This window comes from Belonocnema kinseyi, chromosome 8 (genome assembly GCF_010883055.1).
Source record: "Belonocnema kinseyi isolate 2016_QV_RU_SX_M_011 chromosome 8, B_treatae_v1, whole genome shotgun sequence".
Taxonomy (NCBI): Eukaryota; Metazoa; Arthropoda; class Insecta; order Hymenoptera; family Cynipidae; genus Belonocnema; species Belonocnema kinseyi.
Window position 1 is genome coordinate 142,884,158 of NC_046664.1, and position 14,726 is coordinate 142,898,883.

Sequence of the window (14,726 nt, forward strand, 5' to 3'; positions counted from 1 at the left end):
AACCGCACTTACTACAACTATGTTTGGTGTTGTCATTGTTGTTCCCACGAGAAGCTAGGGAAAGGGGTTCGTCCATCCTTGTAGAGCCCCGCATGCAAGGACCAAAAGACGAATGCATCAACTTGCCATAAAGATACGCTGGGCAAGACAGTACGCGTGCCACATTCAGTGTGTGATTGACTACATCACATCTGGCAGGAATTTTACCGCCAAGGTTCGAAAGTTCACGCGCGAACTCCGGACCCGTTATCACACACTTAAGAAGTTAAAGCTGCTGACCATCAGGCAGCATATTGTTGAGAGAATACGGATACTATCTGACGTTAAGAGAAGTCTAGAGTGGAGGAATAGGTGGGTCAGAGAAAATCAACAATTTCTCTCTGACCCATTTCGACTCTTCTAAGACCCTCCAGTTACTGTCGAACACCCACCCAAACCAGAGGAGGTCGAAGTATTTTGGAGAGAAGTCTACGAAGTGCAGCATAGACTGGGCGAAGACTCAGAAAATATAAATAGCTTCAAGGAGTTATGTGTTGCCCTCATAACACCTGATAAAGAATGCCCACTCATCATTACCGAGGAGGTGAAAAAAGTATTAAGAGGGATGAAGAACTATTCCGCGCCGGGACCAAATTGTATCAAAACCTTCTGGTGGAAGAAGTTTTCTTCAACGCATCAGCATTTGGCCCGTATTTTCACCTCATATTTGAAGTCAGAGGAGCCGATTCCAGAGTGGTTGGTGGAAGGGCGCACAATACTTCTGCCGAAAATAAGCATCTTAGCTGACCCGAAGAATTACAGGCCAATAACTTGTCTGAACACGCTTTATAAGATATTCACAGCTATCCTAAATTATAGGATTGTTCGGGCAATTGAACCTGTGTGGCAAGAAATGTATGAACAACGAGGCTCAAAGAAAGGCATAGCCGGATGTCGGGAGAACCTGCTCATCGATAGATGTGTCTGCAAAGATGCAGCATTCTACCAGCGTGACCTATCGATGGCCAGGATTGATTATCGGAAAGCTTTCGATACGACATCCCATAGGCTTATCATCTGTCTTTTGGAAATTTTAAAGGTTCATCCGCAAATAGTTGGGTGCATAGAGAGATTGATGCCGCTTTAGAAAACCAGATTTACTATCTCATCTGGAAAAAATCGTGTGACAACTAACAAGGTCACCTTTCAAAGAGGTGTCTTTCAGGGCGACACTATGAGCCCATTCCTCTTTTGCCTTACATTATGGCCACTATCTCTAGCACTTCGCCATTCCGACGGGTACTTGTGCGGCAAACCTGCAGATCGAAAGTACAAGTTCACTCATGTATTTTACATGGACGATCTTAAGATCTATTTTAAAAACAGAGAGCAACTGCATCTAGCTCTGGGGATTGTCGAACGATATGCTAAGGAAATTGGAATAGAATTTGGGTTAGACAAATGTGCCAAGGTTTATTTGAAGCGAGGAAAACTTAATGGCATCCCTGAAGATCCTGAGCTCGGGGATAGAAGCGCTATACGACACCTTTGCGCTGGAGGGACTTATACATACCTGGGCGTGCCACAGAGCCGCATGCAGGATGTGACATCTATAAAGGATACTCTCCGAAGCAGATACAAACGTCTCATCCGACAGATTTAGTCTTCCGAACTGTCGGCCAGGAACAAAGTATCTGCAACGAACATGCTTGCCATCCCTGTACTACTCTATTCATTTGGAGTAGTTCCATGGACGAAGAACGAGCTCAGATCTCTTGATATCGGGACAAGAAAGGTTATGCACATGAACAAAAGCATGCATCTTAAGTCTTCCGTTCCGCGACTTTACATCTCACGCCGTCAAGTGTGTCGCGGAATATTGAGTCTTGAATGTCTTCACAACAGGATTATTTTGGGTACAGCACCTAGAGTTGCAAGTGGAAGAGACCCTCTTCTTAAAATGGTCAGGAATCACGAAGAAGTGGGCAAAGGAGCATTTCTGTACAAAGCAGCGGAGGAGGCTGCTGAAGCACTCGGACTTGACTTCAGTATTAGGGGTGAGCAAAATGCATTAAATCTTATCTATCTCGAGTACTCACTCCTGAAAGCTTGGATTAAGAAAGCACAAGAGAAAAACTTTCGTGAACAGCTCCTCGATAAGAGGATGCACGGTATCTTCCACAGAAATGTGAAGGATCAGTCAATGTCTTGTGAGCTAACGTTTGCTTTCCTTAAATTGCCCGGTTTGAAGTCTGGTACGGAGGGTTTCATTTTTGCATGCCAAGATGGTGTCATTTCCACCTTAACATATCGTCGCCACATTTTGAGCCAAGATATTCCCGATGATAGCTGCAGGGCGTGCCATGCACACCCCGAGCATTTAGCTCACATACTATCTAGTTGTCCAACTCACGCGGGAACGACCTACATTCGAAGACACAATGCGGCACTAAGAGTGCTTTATTACCATCTCTGTCACTCCTACGGCATTAACCTTAATATCGCTCCTCTAAATGCTCCTCGGGAAATTGAGTCAATTGTCGAGAATGGGAAGTGCCGCATATACTGGAACTTTATATTCTCGACAATAGTTTCTGTTGCTCACTCGAGGCCTGACATGGTTCTTTTTGACTTCGAGAAGCGAACCATGTTCGTTATCGAATTTTCGGCACCAGCTGACAAAAACATCATAACCAAGAAGAATGAAAAGAAAGAGAGGTATCGAGACCTTATAAGGGAGTTGCATCGATTTTCCCCGGAATATTCTGTTAAATTGATCGTCCTTATCATCGGCGCTCTTGGAGGTGCCAAGCTTTCACTTGCTAATGGCCTAAAAAGCATCCCTGCGTGTCAACAATGTGCTAGAACACTTGCGGGAAACATGCAGAAGGCCGTTGTCCTTGGGTCGCTCCGTGTTCTTAGTGTGCACGAGGCTTTTGCTGGATCGTCGTATTGATTCCTTTACAGACTGTAACCACTTATTTCACGGTCGTGAGACGTGGTTGTGGCTGAGATTTTACCGCGATTTCGCTGGAAGCGGGTGCAATTTTCCAGATTAGCACCCGCTCCCGGCGAAATCCTGCGGTTGGCCTTATGACAATTTTTTAATTATATATGTGCAAAAAGCATACACACACACACACACATATATATATATATAATTAAAAACTATTCCGAAGTCATACCATACATACCCTCCCCGCGTCATCAAAAACGTTTTGAAAGTTGGAAAACCACCCTGAACAATGTAAAGATGATTTAGAATTCCAAATGGATTACATGACACTTGAGAATTTCCCGCTCATTATAATATTCCCAAAAGTACCCTTCCACGTGAACGTATGCATCAGAACATCTTCCGCTGGAATATGGAATCAATTCGGAGTTTTGAATCATTTTTACATTGTTCAGGGTAGTTTTCCAACTTCTAAAACGTTTTTGATGTGGAGGGAAGAGTATGTATGACTTAGGGGAATTTTTTGGGTAGCGTATTATATATTATTGAAAAGCATTAGGTTTTTTGTCAGACGAAACCTCGATAGTTTGAGTGGCCGTTGGCTTTGAAAAAATAAAAAACCTGCGACGAATCTGTCTCTGCTGAATCGAAGTTAACTAGCGACATAGTGGCTCGTTCAGATATAAAAACATAACTGATTCGAATAGAATCGTTACCTCGATTTATATATGTGAGCATTTTTCAGAGTAGGGGTAATATTAGCTGGTAGGGGAGAACCATATAAGACAAGCGTGGAAATAAACGTTAGGTCCCACATGTTAAGAAAATATATAATACCGTATTTCTTGAAATTACACAAAAGATCAGGCTTTTCATAGTAAATAACACAAATGAGCACGTGTGTCCTATAAATCAAACAAAATAATTTACATGTCATGAAAAACACACAAAAGAATTAGAAGTTACACATTAGGCGTACAAAAGAATCCATATGTCATAAAAATCGGACAAAAGAGCACATGTCTACCAGAAATCATACAAAAGAATCCTAATTTTCCAGGAAAATTAAACAAAAGGACAAGTGTGTCTTATAAATCACACAAAAGAATTTATATTTGACATAAATCGGACAAAAGAATGTGTGATTTAGGTAAATTACACAAAAGAATCCATATGTTATGTAATTTACACAAAAAACACCTGCATATCGTAAATGAAAAAATGTATACAATGTAAATTACACAAAAGGACACGTGCGTCCTATAAATCACACAAAAGAATTGATATTTTATGAAAATCAGACAAAAGTATGTATGATTTATGTAAATTACATAAAAGAATTCATATGTCGTGTAATTTGCACAAAAGAACACCTGCATATCGTAAATCAAGCAGAGAAAATATGTGTGTAGTGTAAGTTATACAAAAAAATCGATAACTCGTTTGATTTACACCATAGACAACCTACATCCCATAAATTAACACAAAAAATGTGAATTTTCTGAAAATTAGACAAAAGAACACGTGCGAGTTTAAAATCATATAAAAGAATTTAGATTATGTGATTTACGCAAAAGAACACCTGCATGTTATAAATCAAGACAAAAGAATTTCTTTTTCTATGAATTTGACACAAAAAAATCTTTTTCTTGTAACAATTACAAAAAAGTATTCATTTCCCAAAAAATTACACAAAAGTTTTTCAGTTTTAAAGCCATAGATCAGGTATGTAACGTACAATGAATAAAGAAGTTAAATGACAAAAGCACGAGCATTCATAAACTAATCAATTGTAATGGAAAGTAATTACTTAGATGGTTATCGAAAAGATCAGTGGACAATTCTGAAAAAAGATTTCCAAAAAACACAATAACAAGATACAAGACCCCAGTTTTTACCACCTTACGGCTATTGAAATCAAAAAACCATTCTGGTAAATTTTTTCGGAAAATGAAATAATAGAATTTCACTATCAAAAAGTCTACAAAAAGGTTTTCAACTAAAGATGAAATAACAGGATACGAAATTTTTTGTTAGATTTGAGAAACTATCACTGAAAACGAGTGTATGATCTTTTGTTAAACAAGTTATAATACATCGATTTTATGATCTTAGTAGGGTGACTCAGAAAAAAGGGCTGTTCAGTCGAATTGTATTTAAGGTTTTCTTTTGTGAAGAGCGGAAGCACCTGCTGTGAAAATTTAGCTACAACACAAACCATGCAGGTGGAGGAGTAAATATCAACTGCTCTTAAATACCCACACTCTAGTCCTCACGTCTCAATTTTGGTTCAAACTTCTTGGAATACACAATTTTAAGAAACTTCAAAAAACTTCTTTAGTGAAAATGGTTCATGTTGAGGAAGTGATTCGTGCTCTAATTGAAATTAGTGATCGTTTGACGACGGATGAGTGTACGTGGCACATGGAAAATATTTTTCATATGTGTAATGCAGAAGAGATATTTCGTATATCTCAACTGGTAGCTTCTAGCAGCGCATTAAAGCTCGCCTATAGCCATTATTTACAAAGAAGCAGTCAAGTCGCAGCTATGACTGACCAAAATATTAATAAGTGGTTTTTATTATTATATAATGTGCATGAGAGATATTGTGTGTGTGTTTGTGTATGTGTATGTATATGTGCATCTGTGAACGAATGTTTCAAAAGTGTTTGCAATATTATATAAACTCGTAAACATTTATTATTTTAATTTTAGTGTTTAACGAGGTGATGACGATGCCCGTTCGCAACCCACAAAATGAGGTCCCACCTGGACCAGACCAACTCACCAAAACTACTCTCCTGACTTTAGTAATGACGATGGTGACGTAGAGGTCGTTCATATGCATGAGATGTCAGAGGAAACAATGCTATGCGACGAAGAGGAGTCTCGGGATGAGAATGAGGGATACGCTAATGACGACGATCATAACAACGATGCTGATGACGATGATTATGACGAGGACAAGTCAGAGCACCAAGGAAGAGACTACTATCGTGAGGTTCACGATGATGTATGGGACGTCGTTCCATCAGCGTTAGGGGATGAATTTTGGCATCGCACAGATGAGAGTCATGGTGAGTTTTTTCCGCAAAATTTTTATTAGTTGTGACGCTTTGACTAGGATAAAAAAATATGTGAGCAGTTATAACGTTTAAAATTATTTAACTTTTTCTAATAAATCAAAATAATCAAATTAAGTTTCAAATATATTAAAATCTGAACGTAATTATTTTATTAAAAATATGATAAAAACTTTACTTTTTAAAAATATGATGAAATAAAAAAGAAGTACGGATAGATTTAAACAAGTAATCCTAATACTCCTGAAATACAATAGAAGTGAAATTTTTTATTAATTAGTACTAGTATTTTATTAGTTAAATTTTATTCGCTGTGTCGCTTTGAATAGGATTTAAACAATATGTAAGCAATTAAAGCATCTGAAATTATTTAACCTCTCATAATGCTTTTAAAATATCCAAATTAATTTTCAATTGTATTAAAGGTTTAGTGTAATTATTTCATTAAAAATGTGATAACATTTTTTATTTCTTATAATATGATAACATTTTTCAAATTCGAAAATGTACAGATAGTTTTGAACAAATAATCCTAATACCCCTGCAATATATTAAAAGTGAATCATTAATTTTTGTTCAATTCAATGTGAAAAAGTTTATTTTGTTCGATCAATGAAAAAAAACAATGAATAAAAACAATTTTTTCCACTAAACTAACTTTTAAAATATAAAGAATGTATGAAGTTTACACAGTAAATGTAATAAAGATTAAAATTTGTAAAGATTTTTAAACTCTTGAAAATGTATAGATATTTTAAACAAGAATCTGCTAAAAAGTTAAAGTCTTTTATACTAATAAAAATAAAATATAGTTAGACACTTATGAAAAAAAATAATTCTCAGAAGCGTATTTTAAAATGATCTTTTCCCCTTAAGTTTTATTTATAACAGCCGTTTATTAAATAGTATGGAACATTAAAATTTTAAAAAATTTATTTTTTATAGATTTAAAAAATACGTAAAAGACGTAGGCAGATTTTTTTCTCGAAATTATAAAAGATTTAAATTTAGAATAATGTCAATGGTCGAAATTATTGAATTAAATTTTTGAGCTATTAGTTCTACTCATTTTTTGTTCTATTCTGTTAAAAAGATTTGTTTTACTAACATATAATGTCTATTTCACAGATAATCAAAACCTCGCCATACTAGCAGAGGCATTAACATATCTATTGCATCATCCTGAGGCAGAGTAGGTGAGGGAGGAGGAGGAAGAGGAGGAAACAGTGAGAGAAGACAGCGTAGCGATTCTGCAGGTTGGGGGTGGAGGTAAACAACATCACAATGAGTAACAACAGTAGCAATATCAGGAACAACAGCATACCCAACAACATCAACAACAGGACGACAAGCAACAACAACAAACAGGTGAGGGGGAGAATTATTACAAATTAGAGTATGAGCGATCAAGGTTTTATCCAAAATTTAACTTTAACGGGATCGAGATTAAAATTCAAATAATTCCACCGGAAAATAATAAGCCTGGCGAGGTCGTCGCGTATTGTAAAAAGGCTGTTCGGGAATTATGTCTTTACCTAATGAGCAAAGTCTCAAGTAGTGATAGGGTGATGATGCTGATGATGATGATGACATCATGATAATTGACGAAGAGTCAGAGGAACCTTCATGCAAGAAGATGAGGATATAATTTAAAAAAAAGAAAAGCTTCATCAAAAATAAAATAAAAAATAAATAAAGAGCGATTCAAGTTTTAGGAAAATTTGTAAATATTTGTAAGTGTATGATTTTAAGAAGAAAAGATTTATTGTATTTTTATGAAGATATTTAATTATACTTGTTATCGTGTTTTTCTACGCATGTAATAAACAAAAACAAAAAAAAAACATTACTGATTTTATTTTATACAAAAATTTGAATAAAAAAAGTTTCAAGCCAATTCCCTTGTGTAATTCATTATCACTAGATTATAAAATTACAATTTTAAGGCAAAGAGCTAACACTTTTAGCTTCACCCGATATATGAGACATGGGTGGGTGCGGCGTCCAGGTTATCAGCTATTTTTCCTGGACGCCATATAGGCGTAGCAGTGCGAGCTATTACTGCGAACTGAAGCGGATAGTTTGCTGTTATCAGCTGATTTCTGCGGCCGCGGCAACCAGGGAACTGAGCTTATAATCCTGATTGCGGTGTGGGATGGTGCATATTAGCTAACTAGCCCCTGAACAAGCCGACGAGACCACTTTCAAAAGCGGCGGGCTGGTAGTCAAAGAAAAAAATTGTATAAAAGAAGCAGACTTTAGCTGCGTATTTTATTTGTAAAAATGGATTCAAGATGGAAGCACACCTTCACATCGATGATTTGCGGCCCGACTGGATGCGGAAAAACATTTTTTGTGAAAAAATGTATTCGTCACATTGGGCAATTGTGCGATATAGCTTTTCAACGTATCATTTTCTACTACTCCGAGTGGCAACCATCTTATGAGGAATACGGAAAAAATATTGAATTTCGCGAGGGTTTACCTCAATCATCGGATTATTTCAATGATAAACGAGCAAAATTAATAATAATTTTTAATTTGATGCATGAGTCATCCAATAATGCAATCGTCGATTTCTTCACCAAGGGTAGCCATAATAAAAACTTGAGTGTAATTTTTACTTCACAGAATCTCTTTCATCAGGGTCATGGTCAACGTAATATATCGCTTAATTGCCGGTTTACAACAGCTATTTTTCCCACTGATCCATTTCACTACGTCTACGTTCCTACAAAGGGTATAAAAGCCCGAAACAGTGATACTTCTGTTCCAGTCGTGCACCTGTGATGAAGTCGAAAACACGTAATTGTCCAATTGGTGTGAAAAACGCCGCATTGTTGCGTGCTTTATTCCATCTAAGAATTAATCAGCGTCGAGTACTACTTGAGAATGCTGATCCAAAACTTGTCGCACAGCTTGTCGCACAGCGCGGTACATGGTAAAGTAAAAAAAATTTTATCGTACAAAAAGGTGGATTTTTACCACTTTTACTAGCACCCATTATCGATTCACTTCTTTCAAATCTTTTGTCAACAAGATCCTCGTAAACAACTACATGAAGCACTCTCGAAAAATGATACTCGTACCTAGTGATCGCCTGCCACAATTCCAACAACAACAAAATACCACAATCGCTTAACATTTTCCACAACAGCAGCAAAATGATGTTCAAAGTATTAATTTTTCTCTACCAACGACTCAAATGCCAAGGAACGCTCTTAGTAGGTTGGATATGGAGATAAGTCAAATTGTATACTCACCGTTGGTGAAGGATGATCGTGAGAAATTGAAAATGTATCAGCAGGTCCTGCAAAAGTTTCTTTTCTTCTCTGAAGAATTGCGAAAGCCAACAACAGCAAATAAGCGAATGCCCAGTGATGAGACACAGGTGGAGGAGACGAATTATATTGTAAACTATACAACCGTAAATATTGAGGAAATTGTCTCATCGGTTACGAAAACATACAAAAATAAGGCGGAATTATTACTGGACGAGTTACAAAAATCGGGTGTTAACGATAGACTATATTGAAATAAAAAAATTGCTGTTTTTATCGATGGACGTCGTGTGGAGAATTCTAGCATTATTGATCTTATAAATGACGCATTACGGCATAGAAAAAGTGCTGTCGTTCCTGGAAGACTACATTTTTCTAATTTCCTTCACGAAATATCCATACCGCGAGAACTCGTGGGAAATAGTCAATATTGGAAAAATTCGCGGCTTTTGAATATTTCGTCCAGTAAAACGTCAACTTGGATACCTTTTCGCCTACAAAAATGAAAATATTGAAAGATTTATACTATGATCCTCATCATCAGGCGTCATAAGGAGGGAATGAAAAACTTGTACGTGCTGCGAAGAATAAGTTTTCGTGGAAAGAGATTGTAAATTGGCTAAAAAGTCAAGATAGTCTTAATCTTCATAGACCAGTCAGAAAAACTTTCAGAAGAGCACATTATAATATTGATAATGTGGATGATTTTAAAGAAACGTGCTATGGAGTAGGTGCAAAATCTCATGAGTAGTTCAGGGTATAAATCGCTGCTTAAGAGGTAGAGACTTCAGTCAATCAGTGAACTCGGTGCATCGCGTATCTTGAGTAAAGTCAACAACTCAAGGAAGAATAAAAAGGGAAAAAAGAAGAGTAAGTCAAAAAAAGTAAAGAGATTATCAAAAAGCAAACTGAAGCAGAAAAAGAAGAAGGGGAAGAAGATTAAGCGTAAAAGAATTGTAAAGAGACGTACGAAAGCAAGGAAAAAGAACATTCTTCACATTTTCGGAAATAAATAATAATAATGGACGAAAAATGTCTTTCTTACACTCACACTCGTGTGAATGCCTTAAATCAGAACTGGATCTATTTTCTCTACCACCAACTCAAACGTCGATAGAGGGTTCTCAATGGGTTCACTACAAAACTATTTCATCACTCACTGATGATTCACCCATAGAATTTGTCGTTCCTGACAATATAGATGAGTACATTGACCTGGCACATACTATGCTGAATCTCAAGATAGTCTTACAAGCACCCGAAAAAACAAAGTACAATGAAAGTTCTATGGTTAAAATAGCTCCTGTTAATAATATACTACACTCAATGTTTAATCAGGTGGATGTATATTTTAATCAAAAATTAGTATCGCCACCAAATAATGCTTATGCTTATAAAGCATACATTGAAATATTATTCAACTATGGACCAGCTGCGAAGTCAAGTCATCTTGCAGCGTCTTTATGGTTAAATGATTCGCCCGGGCAGATGAAAGGCATTGCTGATGAAAATAAGGGACTTAAACACCGTCGCGCATATTTTGGTGCTGAAAAAAATTTATTTGATTTGCCATATACACTGTGATGTCTTTAATCAGGATAACTTCCTGTTGAATGGTGTTGAGAACCGACTGCGACTCGTACGTTACAAAGATGATTTCTGTCTCATGGATCCTACAAGCAGGGTATCTATTCATAGTGAAGAAACATCACTTTTAGTTCATCGAGCAAAGATTAGTCCTGGTATTTCACTTGCTCACGCAAAAGCACTAGCTCCAGGGACAGCTAAATATCCTATAACTAGAGTAAACGTAAAAGCACTAACCATTCATGCTGGTATACAGAGCGAGATACTTGATAATGTAGTACTTGGACAACTACCTAAGAGAATAATCATTGGATTTGTCGACAATGCTGCATACAACGGAAATGCCTTGAAAACCCCACTTAAATTTCAAACTTATAATAAAAATCACTTTTCACTATATGTGGGCGGCATGAAGATCCCATCGAAACCTATTCAACCAGATTTTACTAAAAATAACCTCTACGTTGATGCATACCACTCATTGTTCACGGGGTGTGGTATTCATTTCCTCAATGAAGGAAATAACATAGATCGTAATGATTATGCACACGGATTCTGTCTTTTTGCATTTGATCTTACACCAGATTTATCAGCACATTGCTACTTACACTGGAATCTTGTAAAGCATGGATATTCAAGAATTGAGGTTCGTCTCGAAGAAGCACTCGAACACACTATCAATTGTCTGGTTTATGCCGAGTACGACAAGGTTCTGGAAATTGACGGTTCAAAACAAGTTATTGCAGACTACAGCAATTGATCTAACGTACAAAAAGAATTCGACACACTGGAAGACCAGTTCAAATATGTATAGAATCCAGTTTTATAACAATAGACACATCTCTAAACCGGTTTGGGCTTGTCAACACGGGCCACTACACGCCCACGTGCACACTTGCCTTTTAACGGTCATATTTGTACAGAAGAGGCACGTATAATCTGGTTTAAACTCGTCGAAACGTGAAAAATTCACACCCTCAAACACACCTGCCAATGGATTTTTCGAGTGGAGGGGGATAGCTGGTATATCTACAACATATATAAGCCGCCAAGTCTTCAGTCGTATCCCCGTACCTGTAAAGAACACTTGCAACGTCCTACATCGTTCCAATCATATAGTTTTTCGTCACAGCCCTCGTCCTCGTTGTGAAATATGCAATATGTTGGACTATGTAATCGAAAGCCAAGGCTTTCGCGATCTTGATGACAATTTTCCATCAAAGGAAGTAGCAATCGTCAAACTGGATCACAAGTTTGTCGCTCACTGGATCGCAGCACCACCTCATTCTTTTTGCGAACTTTCTACCTCTGTAAAACAACAAAACAATTGGCTATCAAGATTCTATCATGGGGTCGAGTTGTTCGAAAGAGATATTTCCATGAAGTTTCTCTACTCCAATCCCTGAGATGTAGCAAAATCTACAGCAACAATTTACACACGTGGGCGTGAAAAAGTCAAACTGCTACAAAAAATAATGAGTAGGCAAATTATTAACCTGGAAGAACTGACATGTTTTACATTCAAACAACTATCAGACAAACGAGAATATTGTTTTCATCACGGAATCAAAAAGATGGATGATTACGCCTGTGCTCTTAATAATGCCATGAAACTCAAAAGATGGCTCGGCAAACAACGAAAAGAGCAAATACGAATACTAAACAACAACAACGACAAAATAACAGGCAAACCATATCAAAAAAGCCGTTGCTATTCGATAACACATCGAGGACGAGGACTGTTATTGATGGAGAAGATAAAAAACCAGTGCCTTCTATACCTTACATCCAGTTCGCCAGAACACTCATACAAATACGTATGGACGGAAAATGAACAGCCTAGAAATTTTGCAAGTGCTTCAGCTGACGGGGCCCCACACAATCGGTGTGTACCCGGCTGATCAAGTATCGAAAACTTGGACACGTCCTGCAGCTATCATTATAAACACAGATGACCACACAAAACCTGTCTCGCATTAGATCGCCATCTTCGTCGGAAGCTCAGGGAGCGGAATATACTTCGACAGTTACGGTTTACCGCCTTTTATTCCTCAACATCTTCATCGTTTGCGAGGAAACTGCACTCTCTTCAACTGGAACACGAAGCTACTCCAGAGTGACTCTTCGAATGTGTGTGGTCAGTTTTGCATTATGTTTCTGCATTGTATCTGTATTGGGTATTCTTTGCGCGAATTTAATGCACTTTTTCCGATGATATCTTGAAAAATGATCAAATTGTTTTGCGATTTTATAAAAAACTATTGGCTAAACATAAACTTACCTGTAAAAATGTATCAGGAAGTGAAAATGGTGGTAGCGGTGGTGTATGCTCACTACATTACCGCAATCGGCTCGAACCTTGTGTACAGGCATGTTCTTCGAAACGTGCTACTTTGTATCTATTTTAATCAATGTTTGTTTTATCATATATATAAGGTGTAGTTATTATATAACATTTGCTTCATCGCTTACCTCTTTTCTCTTTTATACAAAAAGAATAATGCGCCTACTCTCTCCGGCTAAGAGAGTATATTCTTTTACATTTATTGTGTCTCTGTTTATAATCCTACGTAAACATTATTTTAAGTATTCGTCTCCCCCATAGGCTAAGAGTTTTTCTAGAATATATGCATTTTTAGATTTTCCTCTACGTCTAAGAACTTTCTTACTATCTATGTTGGTATCCCTATAAACCGAAGGGCCTATGACAAAACCACCAAACGCGTCCTCGGGTTGCGGACAGAGGGTCCCTGTACCAAGGGTTTCTGCTGAATATGGTTACAAAAATAAATAGGCAGTCGCAGACAATTGTCCAGGGGTGGTCCCGAAGGAATTAACCCCCAAGCGGAGGTGTGAAGACCGTGCCGAAAGCTGAATGGCACCTGGGTGAGGTTTCTAGAACGGTGACTCTGGGATACCGGGCGACCTCTCAGAGTACGCAGCCTTATCCTTGCATGCGGGGCTCTACAAGGATGGACGAACTCCTTTCCCTAGCTTCTTGTGGGAACAACAATGACAACACCAAACATAGTTGTAGAAGGGCGGATCAAAACAACAGAACGCGCAGGGCTCCCAACAATGGGTCGGCCAACAATGCCGACCAATCTAGATCTCGGGGAGCCAATGAAAATGGATTCAATGCGATGGATCAACGGGATCTCGCGACCTTTGGGTGGACGGAGCAACTGAATCACGACTTGCTAGAGTGCTACGATGCGAGTGTGGCCGTGAACGGGGTTACATGGCACGGCTGCATGCTCTGTGGTGCGAGAAACACCCGGAGCTATCGCACTTTTCGCAGCAACGTCTGCGAAACCATGCTGAACTACTCCGAAAAAGGGGCTATGTAAGCAGAACACCTACTCTACCACAGCTAGAACAAGCCGGCAACAAAGAAAGAGAGGCGACACTAAGACCAACCGCGGGCAGGCATCCAATAGATGAAAAGTGATGCTTTACGACCCGGAAAAACATCAACACCAAGGTTTCTCTCAAGCCAAAGATCTGGCTGAAATGGATTATGAGCTTCGTGGACATTTTTTCGGTGAATCCGACCTCTGGGCTATCAATTATAGTGTGTATAATGCAGCGAGAGCTTTGGCTGATGCAAACCGTAAAACAAAACCAACGGCTGATCATAAGACCAAAATACGAATGCATCAACTTGCCATAAAGATAGGTTGGGCAAGACAGTACGCGTCCCGCATTCACTGTGTGATTGACTACATCACATCCGGCAGGAGTTTTACCGCCAAGGTTCGAAAGTTCGCGCGCGAACTTCGGACCCGTTATCACACACTTAACAAGTCAAAGCTGCTGACCATCAGGCAGCATATT

General features: G+C 38.2%; 2 protein-coding genes across 2 annotated transcripts; both read left to right on the forward strand.

Annotated features, from left to right (window-relative positions):
- The first annotated feature begins 10,334 nt into the window (after nucleotides 1–10,334).
- On the forward strand, nucleotides 10,335–10,886 carry LOC117178732 (uncharacterized protein F54H12.2-like). The gene has a single exon (XM_033370163.1). It carries the CDS (start codon nucleotides 10,335–10,337, stop codon nucleotides 10,884–10,886), a length of 552 nt encoding a protein of 183 aa, XP_033226054.1.
- An 82-nt stretch (nucleotides 10,887–10,968) lies between these two features.
- LOC117178733 (uncharacterized protein F54H12.2-like) lies at nucleotides 10,969–11,649 on the forward strand. Its single transcript, XM_033370164.1, has one exon. It carries the CDS (start codon nucleotides 10,969–10,971, stop codon nucleotides 11,647–11,649), a length of 681 nt encoding a protein of 226 aa, XP_033226055.1.
- Nucleotides 11,650–14,726: the final 3,077 nt, after the last annotated feature.

Coding starts and splice junctions, on each gene's coding strand:
- LOC117178732 (XM_033370163.1), top strand. CDS start 10,335: ATGTCTTTCTTACACTCACACTCGTGTGAATGCCTTAAATCAGAACTG.
- LOC117178733 (XM_033370164.1), top strand. CDS start 10,969: ATGGATCCTACAAGCAGGGTATCTATTCATAGTGAAGAAACATCACTT.